The 15,196-nt window shown below is 39.4% G+C and overlaps 1 protein-coding gene across 1 annotated transcript in view; it reads left to right on the top strand.

The window, feature by feature from the left end:
• The first annotated feature begins 289 nt into the window (after positions 1–289).
• The window catches only part of ALDH1A3 (aldehyde dehydrogenase 1 family member A3), a 36,905-nt gene continuing 21,998 nt past the window's right edge, over positions 290–15,196 (top strand). The window contains exons 1-5 of the mRNA XM_056571791.1: positions 290–619; positions 9,153–9,257; positions 12,420–12,560; positions 12,728–12,857; positions 15,115–15,176. Coding sequence (XP_056427766.1) covers positions 524–619; positions 9,153–9,257; positions 12,420–12,560; positions 12,728–12,857; positions 15,115–15,176 — 534 coding nt within the window. The 5' untranslated portion in view covers positions 290–523. The remainder of the gene's footprint in view (positions 620–9,152; positions 9,258–12,419; positions 12,561–12,727; positions 12,858–15,114; positions 15,177–15,196) is intronic.

The raw sequence follows: 15,196 nt of genomic DNA, 5'->3' as shown, positions 1-15,196 counted from the left end.
TCTATGTAACTCTATGAGCCACCTATAAAGTTACAGTGAGTACAATTACTATTATTTAAATAAATACATAAATAAATAAAAGTAAATAAATACATAAATAAATAAAAGTAAATAAATAAATAAAGCCCTGAACTAACTAAGGTATGCTCAGTTATATTAGAGACCCATAATGAAGCCCTATGTATGCTGTTTAGCTGGGAAGAGAGATACTAGCAGCCTAGTACTATTCTAGATGACTGATGGTGCAGACACAAGTTCCCAGTGATCACACAAGATCAGAGCCAGTGCATACAGTCCTGTCCCTGGGACCCTTATCACTATGATATTAGGAAGTTGTGAGGGGCTGGTGGGGGTGTGGAGGGGCAGCTCCTCCATCCAATCACATCCCTGTCCTCCCCCTATGTCAGGATGCCTCTGAACTTGTGTTATTAAAGGGAGAGGAGCTTCCCTACAGTGCACAGAGCAGGACAACAAGCAGGACAAGCATCAGGATAGTAAAGAAGAATTCATATCCTGCCTTATCATGACAACCAATGGCACCATGGAAAATGGACTGTCTGACAAGAAGCTCCATATGCTGCCCAGACCCATCCCCAACCTGGAGGTCCTGCACACTCAGGTAACACCTGCTCAATGCACCTTTACCTATGCGGATAGGATGTGTGATGGCATAGAACAGTCATGGCTCCTGAGCTATGGATATATTGTATTTATGTGTTATATTGTATATACTGTTTGAACATGTTGTGATGGAACCTGATCTGCTGTAAGGGGCTCTTTATAGTAGACTGAAGATAAAAAGATAGATTTGAGATTGATTGATTGATAGATGGATAATGAATAGATAGATAGATAATGAATAGATAATTAATAGATAGATGAAATATAGAGATCTATATAGATGATAGAAAGATATATATATATATATATATATATATATGAAATAGATAGATAGATAATAAATGGATAGATAGATAATGAACAGATGGATAATGAATAGAATAGATATATAATAGATATACAGATAGATGGATATATAGATAGATAGAGACAGATAGATAGACAGACAGAGACAGATAGATAATGAATGATTGAATGAATATATAGATAGATATGAGATAGATAGATAGATATGAGATATATAGATTAATAGATAGATAGATAATGAATAGATTTATAATAGATAGACAGATAGATAAACAGATAGATAAAAGACAGACAGATAGATTATAGACAGATAGATATGAGATAGATAGATAATAGACAGATAGATAGATAGATAATAGACAGACAGATAGATAGATAATAAATGGATAGATAGATAATGAACAGATAGATAATGAATAGAATAGATATATAATAGATATACAGATAGATAGATATATAGATAGATAGACAGAGACAGATAGATAGATAGACAGACAGAGACAAATAGATAATGAATGAATATATAGATAGATATGAGATAGATAGATAGATATGAGATAGATAGATTAATAGATAGATAGATAATGAATAGATTTATAATAGATAGACAGATAGATAGACAGATAGATAATAGACAGACAGATAGATTTATAGACAGATAGATAGATAGATAGATAGATAGATATGAGATAGATAGACAGATAGATAATAGACAGATATATAATAGATATACAGATAGATAGATAGATAAATATGAGATAGATAGATAGATATGAGATAGATAGATATGAGATAGATCGATAGATAGATATGAGATAGATAGATAGATAGATAGATAGATAGATAGATATGAGATAGATAGATAGATAGATAGATAGATATGAGATAGATGAATAGATAGATAATAGACAGATGATAGATAGATAGATAGATGAATAGATAGATAATAGACAGATGATAGATAGATAGATAGATAGATATGAGATAGATAGATAGATAGATAGATAGATAGACAGCCAAAGCTTGGAAACATGAGTCCAGTTTCATTGATGTCAGTGATGTTGATCTTCAGAGGTGTAAAAAGACTAATTCATAGTCCACATCACATGCACAGATGTAGCAAAAGTAAAAGTATCCTATAATTCATCTCTGTATTGTGACATTTCACTCAGTAGCTCAAAGAAATGCAACACAAGTTGTACTAAAAAAAGCAAACTCAGCTCTGCTACATTTGTAGACTTAAAGATGTTACAATATAATAAAATAATTGTGTTTCACATTTCCCTGTGAAAGTCTGGACTTTTAATGTGGACAAGGACAAAGACATCATTTCTCCCAAATATGATAAACATTCCATCATTTTAGATCGGCACATATATATATTTTTTTTCCAGCTTGACCATCTGTCCCTCTAGATCAGTGTTTTCCAAACTGTGTTTCTAGCTATTGCAAAACTACAACTCCCAGCATGCCCAGACAGCCTTTGACAGCCTTTTGTATCAGCTGGAGGCACACTAGTTGGGAAACAGTTCTATAGAGGATTATTAAATTGATGTAAATATATTTGTTTGCCTGATCATGTATCCAAATCAGCATGTTCATTTTGACTAATATCTTTATTACTACATTTTATAACCATTGTATTGCCACAGATGCAAATGATGATTACTTTCAGGACACTATTGATTATTTGGTACAACATAGGGTGTCTATAGCTTGTATGTACTGTATAGAGAGACAGCCAGTTATTATGGAAAAACCCCAACCTGCATATCAATGTAGACAGGTAGAACTCTGCAGAATGTTCAGTATATACAATTTTATGACTATACGTGATATTCTTGTGAACATAGCACATGTGCAAGTGTGTCTGTTTTTGTATAGTTTGTACCCCCAAAATTGTAAAGTGCTGCAGAATCTGTTGCTATATAAATGAATATTATTATTATTAGTGTGATGTTTATGCTATATATATATATATATATATATATATATATATATATATGTCACACTGTATGCTGCATTAACATCTCGTTTTTTTGCAATACGGTTCCCATATTAGTTTTTTTGTAAAAAAAAACATATGTCTCAAAACCGGACCGAACCGTATACAACCGTGTACAACCGTATATACCTCTGTATGGTTTTAACCGTATACAGTTTGAAAACGGATGTCCGGTTGCATATGGTTTATTAAATTTTTACGATTTTATGTTTGTCCTTAATTAAATAAAGTTCTTCTTGTTCTATTTGTGGGAAGAACTTTCGGTGTGCACTGCACATGTGCAAACTGCAAAACCGTATTGTGCAAACCGGATGGAACCGTACGCACATACGGTTCAGTATGGTTCTCATAGACCACCATTTAAAAAAAAATAAACGTATACTGGCTGTATCCGTTATTTTACCTGGACATAAAACCATAGAAGACTACGGTTTTGTGTATGGGAAGAAAAATGGATAAAACTGTAAATGATGCAAAACGTACACAACGTATGCTACGGTTGGCATACGGTTTTCTATGAAATGTCTATATGAGCGGTTTGCAATATGGTTCAATGTGTTTTTTACCCTGAAACCGGATACGGGAACCGTATTGTAAAAACGAGATGTGAATGCAGCCTTACTGTTCCAATTTAACATGTGCTAAAATTAAATAAAAAATCTAGTCTCCCCCCCCCCCCCATCATTCTGCACTCAGTACGCTATAATGACAACGTTAGACTTCTAAAATCTGTTAATTGGATTGATATAAGTATTCAGACTTTTTACTCTGGACTAAGTTGAAGCCCCTGTGGTAGTGATTCCAGCCTCCAGTCTTCTTGGGGTTAATGCCACAAGGTTTGCACACCTGGGTTTGAATATTTTCTGTCATTCTTCTCTGCAGATCCTCTCGCTCTGTAAGGTTGGATGGGGACCATCGGTGGAAGCCATTTCTATGTCTCTCCACAGATGCTAAATTGGGTTCAAATGAGGTCTCTGGCTGGGCCACTTAAAGGGGTATTCCAGGCAAAAACTTTTTTATATATATCAACTGGCTCCAGAAAGTTAAACAGATTTGTAAATTACTTCTATTAAAAAATCTTAATCCTTCCAATAGTTATTAGCTTCTGAAGTTTTCTGTCTAACTGCTCAATGATGATGTCACGTCCCGGGAGCTGTGCATGATGGGAAAATTTCCCCATAGGAACTGCACAGCTCCCGGGACGTGAGTCATCATTGAGCAGTTAGACAGAAAACAACAACTCAACTTCAGAAGCTAATAACTATTGGAAGGATTAAGATTTTTTAATAGAAGTAATTTACAAATCTGTTTAACTTTCCGGAGCCAGTTGATATATATAAAAAAGTTTTTGCCTGGAATACCCCTTTAAGAACATTTATAGCAGTGTTTCCCAACCAGGGTGCCTCCAGCTGTTGGACAACTACAATTCCCAGCATGCTCGGACAGCCAAAGGCTGTCCGAGCATGCTGGGAGTTGTAGTTTTGCAACAGCTGGAGGCACCCTGGTTGGGAAACACTGATTTATAGAGTTGTCTCTTCGCCACTCCGGTGTTGTCTTGGCTGTGTGCTTAGGGTCATTGTATTGTTGGAGGGTGAACCTGCACACAGGATCTTTGAAGGTAAAAGTCAAAGTGATCATTGGGTCCTTGGTCACCTTTCTTACCAAGGCCCGTCTCCCATTATTAGTTTAATGGGAAGAGTCTTGGGTGTTCCAAATTTTTTCCATCTGGGAAATATGGAGGCAACTGGGCTTTGGGGATCTTCAGTGCCTTCTCTAGATATCTGCCTCCACACACTCCTAGCTCTGAGCTCTACAGGCAGTTCTTTCCCCTTTATGCAGTTGAGGAAGGCTGTTTCAAGCCAGATCGTGTGCTGCCAGCGTTCGATATATGATTTGCATCAATAAAAAAGATTTTGCTGAAACTTGTCGAGTGCCGGGATCTTTCTACATTACTTTCCCTCTTTATGACTTGGTTTATGCTCTGATATACATTGTCAGCTGTGAGACCATATATAGACAGGGCTGTGTCTTCCCAAATCCTGTCCAATCCCCTGAATTTACCCCAGGTGACTCCAATAAAGGTGGAGAAACATGTCAGAGATGATCAAGAGAAATGGGAAAAGCCAGAACTAAATGTCAAGTGCCATAGGGGGAGATTTATAAAAACTTGTGCAGAGGAAAAGTTGTCCAGTTGCCCATAGCAACCAATCAGATCGCTTCTTTAATTTTTAGGAAGGCCTGTGAAAAATGAAAGAAGCAATCTGATTGGTTGCTATGGGCAACTGGGCAAGTTTTCCTCTGCACAGGTTTTGATAAATCTCCCCCATAGTGAGGCTAAGTTTCTACATGTTTTTTTGTCCTGCTTTTTTTGTTTGAAAGAAAATGTAAGAAAAAAACACCTGAAAAAACGTCATTGCAATTCCCTGTGTCTGGCGTTTTTTCAAGTGTTTTTTCATTTGTGTGGAAATTTCATTTTTGGCTCCTTGGCAGTTTTTCCAGCCTTTCCAAGTTGGATTTTATGAACTTTTTGGCTTACTCCAGAGAAAATGGCAGCTGTTCCTATTCCTGGGAACAGACCCTTTTTTTTTCACAGGTGAAAAAACGCCAAGTAAAAACGCCAAATGCAAAACATACATGGTGGTTTTTAATGGCGTTTTTTCACTTCCATAGACTTCTATGGGAGAAAAACACCACAGTTTTGACAAAAAAAAAAAAAAAAAAAAACGCCAGTGGCTCAACATGCTGCCACTTTGGAAAACCACCAAGGAGATGAAAAACGCCAAAAAAGAGAGAGAAAATACCAAAAGGATTAAAAATAAATTAATTAATTAATTAAAACGCCTACAGGAAAAAGAAGACAGCGATTTCTCATTGATTTACAGATAAAATCTGGCTGCAGCTTTTTTTTGGCCTAAAAAACGCCATGCGGCAGATTTGGCATTTTTTTCTGCGTTTTTCCCAAAAAAAAAAAAAAAAAGTCGAAACTTAGCCTGAATGGTCTGAATACTTATGTCCATGCTAAATTTAATTGTTTTTCTTTTTAATAAATTTGCAAAAGTGTGTTAAATTCTGTCTCCACATTCTCATTATGAGGTACTGATTGCAGGTAAATGGAAGAAACGAGATTTTTTTTTTAAAGGGGTACTCCGGCGCTAAGACATCTAATCCCCTATACAAAGGATAGGGGGATAAGATGCCTGATCGCGGGGGTCCCGCCGCTGGGGACCCCCGTGATCTTCCACGCTGTCACACCCCCTCCATAGGCTTACATTGAGGGGGCGGAGCATGACTTCACACGGGGGCGGAGCCGTGACATCACTATGCTCCTTCCCCGTGATCGCCAGTAATCAGACCCGGAGCGAGCACTCTCCGGGGGCTGATTCTAACGGGGTGCGGCGTGGAAGATCACGGGGGTCCCCAGCGGCGGGACCCCCGCTATCAGGCATCTTATCCCCTATCATTTGGATAGGGGATAAGATGTCTTAGCGCCGGAATACCCCTTTAATTTTGGCACAAGACCGCAACATAACAAAATGTGAAATAAAGTGTAAAGGTCTGAAGACTTTCTGAATGTATCGTCGATGACTAAATATTGTAAAAGCCTCCTTTGTGTCAATACAGATCAGTATGACTGGGAATAGATTTCAGTATGTAGAAGACCTGTAAAATATAACTAGGGGTGAGGCTTGGCAAGCAACATGCATGTGATATTCCTATGTGGTGCAAATAGCATCTGTAAAGTATTCATACCCGTTCACTACACTTTTGTATGAAGGAATGCAAATACAGCAAACCTGTTACAGTGCTCCCTCAAGTTACAATATTAATTGGTTCCAGGACGACCATTGTATGTTGAAACCATTGTATGTTGAGACCAGAACTCTATGGAAACCTGGTAATTGGTTCTAAAGGCACCAAAATGTCATCCAAAAAATAGGAAAAAGTGAGAATTAAAGAAAAATAAGTAGATAACTAATATTGATAAAGCAAATCCCTACGTATAATAGTAATAAAGATCTGCTGGGAGCTGTAAATCACTGTCTATGTCAGTGTTTCCCAAGAAGGGAGCCTCCAGCTGTTGCAAAACTACAACTCCCAGCATGCCCGGACAGCCAAGGGCTGTCCGGGCATGATGGGAGTTGTAATTTTGCAACTGCTGGGGGCACCCTGCTTGGGAAACATTGGTCTATGTAGAGGACAGGAGCTTCTTCAGGGTCCTGTACAGTACACACAATGTCCTAAAAAAGTAAAATGGAGTCGCCATCACCTGGTGTCCAGAGGAGCAGGTAACCCTGATACAGGTAAAGAGTACAGAACATGTAATACCTCCCTGTACTGTAGGGGGCGCTGACAGACACCAGTCAGTGCATACACTTCAGTAATACAGGTAAAAAGTAGTACAGAACATGTAATACCTCCCTGTACTGTAGGGGGCGCTACCAGACATCAGTCAGTGCATACGCTTCAGGAATACGGGGGTTTTACCAGTAAAATGCCCATTCTGATTGGTCAGTTCTTCCTGCCATTGACAGGTTTCACGGATCTGGACTGTCTGTACATTGTATGTTGAGTCTGGTTTCAAGTTACAATGGTCCAGAAAATACCATTGCATGTTGAAACTATTGTATGTTGAGGCCAATGTAAGTTGAGGGATCACTGTATATTCACCTATTGCTAGAATAATTCCAATTCCATGTGTGATCATACTGGTAATGAACAACAGTCTGCAGGATCTTCAGATTCTCTCTTGATAGCTGATACATACAATTCTATGACATCTTTATACACAGAATAAACACTGTTTTATCAACAGCCAATATTTTCATGCTATCAAATGTGATGAGTGCTAAATGAGTGATTCATTTTTTTCATTACCACTCTGGTTGGAAATTGCTCTTTGAGCTGTTTTTAGTGCATTAGTTTAATTGTACATTGTGTTATACACAGACAAGTTTTTCAATACAGGTCATGTACATTTGATGTCTGCCATCTTCCACTTTATACATAATAGTTTACATGGCTATCCAAATAACAATAGTCAGAGTCAGCTTTGCCAAAATTGCATGATTTATAAATGTTGGAGGAACATGAAGAAGTCAGATAATTTGGTGATCACTTACATCCTAGAGAAATTCCCATGTCTTTGTCTATTTCCAAGAGACATGTGACAACACTGTGTACATTCATGCTAACTTCTTGGGTGCATTCACATTACATAATATATAGATAGTTATATGCAGGTGGCATTATTTAGTGGTATATTAGTACCGTACAGCAGACAGAACAGGCAGAGTGCATTGTGCTATGTAAAATACAGAATGTGACTTTTTCTATTGCGTGGATATCAGCATTAAAGGGGTATTCCAGGTTAAAAAAATGTGTGTATATATATATATATATATATATATATATATATATATATATATATATATATATCATCTGGCTCCAGAAAGTTAAACAGATTTGTAAATTACTTCTATTAAAAAATCTTAATCCTTTCAGTACTTATGAGCTTCTGAAGTTAAGGTTGTTCTTTTCTGTCTAAGTGCTCCCTGATGACACCTGTCTCGGGAACCGCCCAGTTTAGAAGCAAATCCCCATAGCAAACCTCTTCTAAACTGGGCGGTTCCTGAGACACGTGTCATCAGAGAGCACTTAGACAGAAAAGAACAACCTTAACTTCAGAAGCTCATAAGTACTGAAAGGATTAAGATTTTTTAATAGAAGTAATTTACAAATCTGTTTAACTTTCTGGAGCCAGGTGATATATATATATATATATAAAAAAAAAGTTTTTTCCTGGATAACCCCTTTAAAGGGGTACTCCGGCCCTGAGATATCTTATCCCCTATCCAAAGGATAGGGGATAAGATGTCTCACTACGGGGGTCCCGCCGCTGGGGACCCCCGTATTCGCTACCCACCTGTTTGAGCTGCACGCCTGAAATCACGACTCCGCCCCCGTGTGACGTTACCCCCTGCCCCCGCTATGCAAGTCTATGGGAGGGGGCGTGACGGCCGTCACGCCCCCTCCCATAGACTTGCATAGCGGGGACGGGGGTGACGTCACACGGGGCAGAATCCCTTGCATAGGGGATAAGATGTCTCAGGGCCGGAGTACCCCTTTAAGTAATATATGCATTGCTCCTTCTTAAATATATGTAATATAGTCTTGCATATATGACATGTCACACGTCTTTGTTTGCTGTTTATTCATTCAGATATTCCTTAACAATGACTGGCACCAGTCGGTGAGCGGCCAGTCGTTTCCGGTGTATAATCCAGCCACTGGGTCAAAGATCTGTGATGTGCAAGAGGCAGACAAGGTGAGAGAGAGAACCCCCAGAATGACACTGTGTATGCCACTCTTTTACATGAGATGCAATTCTTCATCATTTTACCTTAATACAGAACTAGAACTATAGGCAATATGTATTATATAAACTGACATTCAGAAATCCATTCCATATAGAAATGAATAGAGGTCCCTTTAGACTGCTCATTGTGTTATCTCTCTTGTAGTACAAGTAAGATTACAGAATGAACTGCTATAGGACTCTCCTTATATTCCTAACCTTTTCTATGTCTGTTCAGTATTCCAGAATCTATACTTATATAGAGATACTTATGATAGTAAGCAACAAATTCAATTGATCCAACATATCACTATTCTGATGTTGCAGATTGAGGAATTGGTGTCCTCCAAGGGATCACTCATAATGGGGCAGATTGACCAATCATATTGAGACAGAACTCTGGCTCACAAGTCTTGCTCCACATTTATTAAGTGTTTTAGAAATTTTTTGCCCCCTAGCTATGCAATGAAGTGGCTTAGTGGAAAGGGTATGGCTTACAATGCACCTCGTTGCACAAAATTTTGGTAAAAGGTAGGCCAACCATGAGATATGCCAAATTTAACACACGGCATGAGTCACTGTAATACATTTGGAGTATCCAGTCTAGTTCTAAACTACCTAAATTTAAGACAGTATTAATAAAGCTACCCCCATGTGTATGGAGAATAGATGCCTCCATACAGGAAACAACTCCATAGAAGAGACATAAAGAACAGTAAATGTAAATTCATAGTCTTCTAGCAGCTCAGTAGTGCTACATGTAGCTGCATGAGGCACTTAAGTTGTTCATTGTAGTTTCTAGGAGTATTGGTGCCCACAGTGGAGATTCCAAAATAGTTCCCCCTCCCTATTATTTTTAGTGCCTCGGGGGCAGACCCAATAGTAGCGCATGGTCAGCTGATACATGTAGTCCCACAAATTCAGCAACACGTTATCTAACAGTCACTACAAAAGTAGAATAGAGTGGCTGCACTGTACATAGTAGTTCTTTATACCGTGGGGCACTTCCCAACTAAGGATGTCCCGGCTGGTGGTAACTGGAAGGCCCTTGGTGGCAGGAGTGCTTGCAAAAACCAAAACATCAGGACTCGAGGGTGTTGCAGCAAAATGGGTAACTGTACTGAACTTCATTAATTGTTTGACTGCACTTTTGCTTGTTAACATGTATTGGCGAAGGGTACACAAGAGATAAAGGGTAGAGGATAAAGTTTGAGATTGTGGGAGTCCGACTTCTCGCCCCCCCCCCCCCCCTGCAATTTCTAGAATGGGGCCCCAACTCCTTCGTGTTGAATCGAGCAGTGGGTTGACACACGCACCATGCTTCATACAATGGCTATGGAGCTACTGAAGAATGATGAGTACATGATCTCCAATCGCTCCATAGATTTTGACTGACGCAGTTGTTTGGGTGTTGACCCACCACTCCATTCAAAACAAAGGAGTAGGGGCACCATTCTAGAGATTGTGGGGGACCCAGAAGTCAGATTCCCAATGATCTCACACCTATTCCCTATCCTGTGGATTGGGGATAAGTAAAATTATGTTGGAATACCCCTTTAATTCCTGTGTACCATTGGCTTATACATGGTAACAAACAAAAGTCCAATTAAATAGAATAAAAGTGCAATTTACATATAATACAACAACTGATCACGTGATACTTTGTTTAACCATATAAACACTGTACATAACCATGGTTACCATGTAATATTCTGGAAAGTTTGGGATGTAAAGATGATAATGGAGGTGGTCTCAGTATAGAATTTAGAAAGACTTGAAATTATCTAATAAACACTCAAGACTTAGTTGTGTATCCATTTGTATCTGTATCCATGTTTAGCACCAAAGTCTTCCGTAGGTCAGTTCCTGTGATACAGAGTTCCCAGGATTTCTTACTACCCGTTTGTTCCATAACATCATACTATTAACACAGTGTGGTATTATCTGTATAAATACATACACCTATAACAGGTTCTTGTCATATCTAGCAGACAGAGCAATATCATTTACAGATGACAAAGCAGTCCATACAGTTTTGAGATCTCTAATGGAAACTCATGTCTGTAAGGTTTTAGAGCAGAAGATCAACCCCTCTCCAAGTAATAACTCAATTTCCAGTCCTGATAGTTCTATGTGAGCGTATCCTTTGCTATGCTTGTATATTGTGTGTATGTAGACCTTATTGTTGTTCTGACACAGTGGAACAGTGAGAGGTGGTACAATCAGTTTCTGAAGAGTTTCAGCATGGTCATCCCATACGTGCCAAGGGGTTACAATGGGAAATATAGTGAGGTGAAGTCTTATAATATTGTGGTAGTGTTCGGTCATCCTCAGTTAATGTGCTTGTATGTTTTTTAATAACACAAAGGTACTTTTACCGCTTGAAGAAACAGCCATGCTCTCCAGGGACAGATCAGCTCTCAGTTTTCAATTGCACATGTCAACTGTATTCAGTTCTCCCCTTTTATCCATGATACAAATCAGCACTTGGATGGAGAATCAGCTTAGATTGGAATACAGACGTCTGCTAACATAGAACAGTTTAGCTTTGTTCGTGGTTGCTCATTGCCAAAACACTCTTGAAGAACCGAGAGCAAGAGATACAGAAGCCTATGTAATAGACTGTCTGGCCGAGCCGGATTATGGAGAGGACACAAGGGGCCTGCGCCCCAGGGCTAATCTTGGTTCACTGCAGTGCGTCCTAAATATATATTGGCATATCGTCAAAAAAAGTGATGCCAATGTATACCATGCACGGCACACTGCAGCAGGCCATTCACTTTAATGGCCCGAACGTAGTCAGCAATTGACTTTGTTCAAGCCACTTCCCGTACAGATATGTATAATTATCAGGACTCAATGGTAAGGTCTGCTGGGCTACATTCAGGCCGTTAAATAAATGGGCCATTAAATATCTATAAATCATATTGGAAAATGTTATAACTTTTCATTATACAGAAGTTGTGTTAACGCTAAAACCAGAAATGCCCCTTTAAGCACATACCCAGTATCCCTATAGGGCAAATACAAGCATATGCACAAAACAATGCTAGTAGCTTAGACCACTAATACTAAGTGTCATATGAACAACTTCTACTGCAGCATTTTCATTTTTTGTGGTATCCTTAACAGGCAGATGTGGACAAAGCAGTGGAAGCGGCAAGAGCAGCGTTCCATAAGGGATCCCCATGGAGGAGACTGGATGCCAGTGGTAGGGGGAAGCTTCTTCACAAGCTGGCCGACCTTTTGGAGCGAGACAGAGTTATTTTGGCTGTAAGATCATTTCCATTTTATTTGAGATGTGGTTATAGAATGATTCTAGGAATATTACATAGCTGTAGGGTTCATACACTCTGGGGAAAATAAATCCCTATAGCTGTGTACTTTCTTATGACTCCTTTCATGTCATTTTGCTTACGGCCAGAGCTATTGTTTTACAGACTTTAGAAACGATGGACACTGGAAAACCATTCCTCCACGCCTTCCTCATTGATCTTGAGGGCTGTATCCGGACCTTGCGCTACTTTGCTGGATGGGCTGACAAAATACAGGGAAGGACAATCCCAGTGGGTAAGTTTTTGGTTTATTACTTTATGCATAGCTTTTGTGTTCTGTTTACATGATACATTTATTACCTGCATTGTTGCAGTGTAGATATGACAAAAGTTGCATATATCTGCAGATCTTCAGTGGTTATTTAGGATTAGCATTTTATTATAATCCCCATTGAGATAGAACTTTGTTTACTATTAGGAAATACCGGTGTCATAGAGGGGATCCCCTGCTTTGGAGGGGAACCACAGTGCATGAGCCGCCAATAAGGAGTGGCTCTGGCTATGGCAGATCTGCTGCATCCATGTAAATTGCATCAAATCAACTGGCTCCAGAAAGTTAAACAGATTTGTAAATGACTTCTAATAAAAAAAATCTTAATCCTTTCAGTACTTATGAGCTGCTGAAGTTGAGTTGTTCTTTTCTGTATAAGTGCTCTCTGATGACACATGTCTCGGAAACTGTCCAGAGCAGAAGCAAATCCCCATAGTAAACCTCTTCTACTCTGTGCGGTTCCCAAGACAAGCAGAGATGTCAGCAGAGAGCACTGTTGCCAGACAGAAAAGAACAACTCAACTTCAGTAGCTGATAATTATTGGAAGGATTAGGATTTTTTAATACAAGTTATTTTCAAATCTGTTTAACTTTCTGGAGCCGTATGGACACGGAATGATATTCTCAAATGAAAATGTGTATGCAGCTTAAAGGGGTACTCTGGTGGAAAACAATTTTTTTAAATCAACTGGTGCCAGAAAGTTAAACAGATTTTGTAAATGACTTCTATTAAAAAAAATCTCAATCCTTCCAGTACTTATCAGCTGCTGTATGCTCTAAAGGAAGTTCTTTTGTATTTCTTTTGTCTGACCACAGTGTCCATGTCAGGAACTGTCCATAGTAGGAGCAAATCCCCATAGCAAACCTATCCTGCTCTGGACAGTTCCTGACATGGACAGAGGTGTCAGCAGAGAGCACTGTGGTCAAACAGAAAGGAAATTAAAAAAGAAAAGAACTTCCTCTGGAGCATGAAGACGGTTGAAACTATATTTTATTGTTACCCCAGCAAGTTAAAAAAAAAAACATTTCTGGCCATACCGTCTATTTAATAATCCTGCTATGGTTGACAATGAAGAATCAACAATATAGCGGTATATAAAAGTTTACAGTTATTTTACCATCGCTGAATTAATTTTTTGCTATGATATTATCTTGACACAGTTATCACATGGTAATACATTTAGAACAAAGGTCCTACTTTCTAAGCTCCCTGAATGGTAGGACCACCCCCTCTAGCAGATCGAGTGTAAACTACAGGCCATGTAAAGACCACATTTCCTGAACGTACAATGGCCCTCATTTACTAAGAGTATTGTGTAGGTTTCTTTGTGGGTTTTAATTCCCTACAATTTATTTTCCACGGTATTTACTAAGGTTTCCCTACATTTTCCACTTTCCCTACATTTTGCTTTTTTACACATGCTCTTATCTGTCAGGTTTTCCTCAGCTCAAATCCACCACATTTTATAAACCTTAGTAAATATGTTGGGTTTTTGTGAAAATATCGGGAACACGCCCCTTTTCCGAGACAACGCCCTTTTTTCCTGGCAGCCACGCCCCTTTTTCTGGTTTTCTTAGCAAAATGGAGAGTTAGGCTGGGTTCACACTACGGTTTGTAACTACGGTTCCCGTATACGGCTGGGCTTAATCACGGCGCCCGCACTCAGCCGTATTCGGGAACCGTAGTTAATGTATGTCTATGAGCCGACCGGAGTGAACCGCAGCCTCCGGTCGGCTGCTTTTTCGGCCGTATGCGGTTTCCCGACCGCAAGCAAAAACGTGGTCGACCACGTTTTTGCTTGCGGTCGGGAAACCGCATACGGCCAAAAACGCAGCCGACCGGAGGCTGCGGTTCACTCCGGTCGGCTCATAGACATACATTAACTACGGTTCCCGAATACGGCTGAGTGCGGGCGCCGCGATTAAGCCCCGCCCACCCATCCTCCCAGCCGTATACGGGAACCGTAGTTACAAACCATAGTGTGAACCCAGCCTTAGTCGGGTTTTTTCAATTCTGGCACAAATTCTGGCGCAATGCGACAGAATCTGGTGCAATGCGACAGAATCTGGCGCACAACCCGACAAAACATGTCGGGTTTGCAATAGTAAGTGAGGGCCAATATACGGTGGCAGCTTTTATCTCCTGCCAAGCATTCACAATGTTTTATCACAAGTGCCCCACCTTTTCTTTGTGCCATAAAATATTATTATGTTCTTTTAGATGAAAGTTATCTCTGCTATACCGTACATGAGCCTATTGGAGTTTGTGGGGCCATCACACCTGTGAGTATCCCTTGTATTTG

The sequence above is a fragment of the Hyla sarda genome, chromosome 4 (assembly GCF_029499605.1).
Source record: "Hyla sarda isolate aHylSar1 chromosome 4, aHylSar1.hap1, whole genome shotgun sequence".
NCBI classification, from domain to species: Eukaryota; Metazoa; Chordata; class Amphibia; order Anura; family Hylidae; genus Hyla; species Hyla sarda.
The sequence above is the reverse complement of the archived record's forward strand: the minus strand, read 5'-3'. Positions and strand labels throughout refer to the sequence as shown.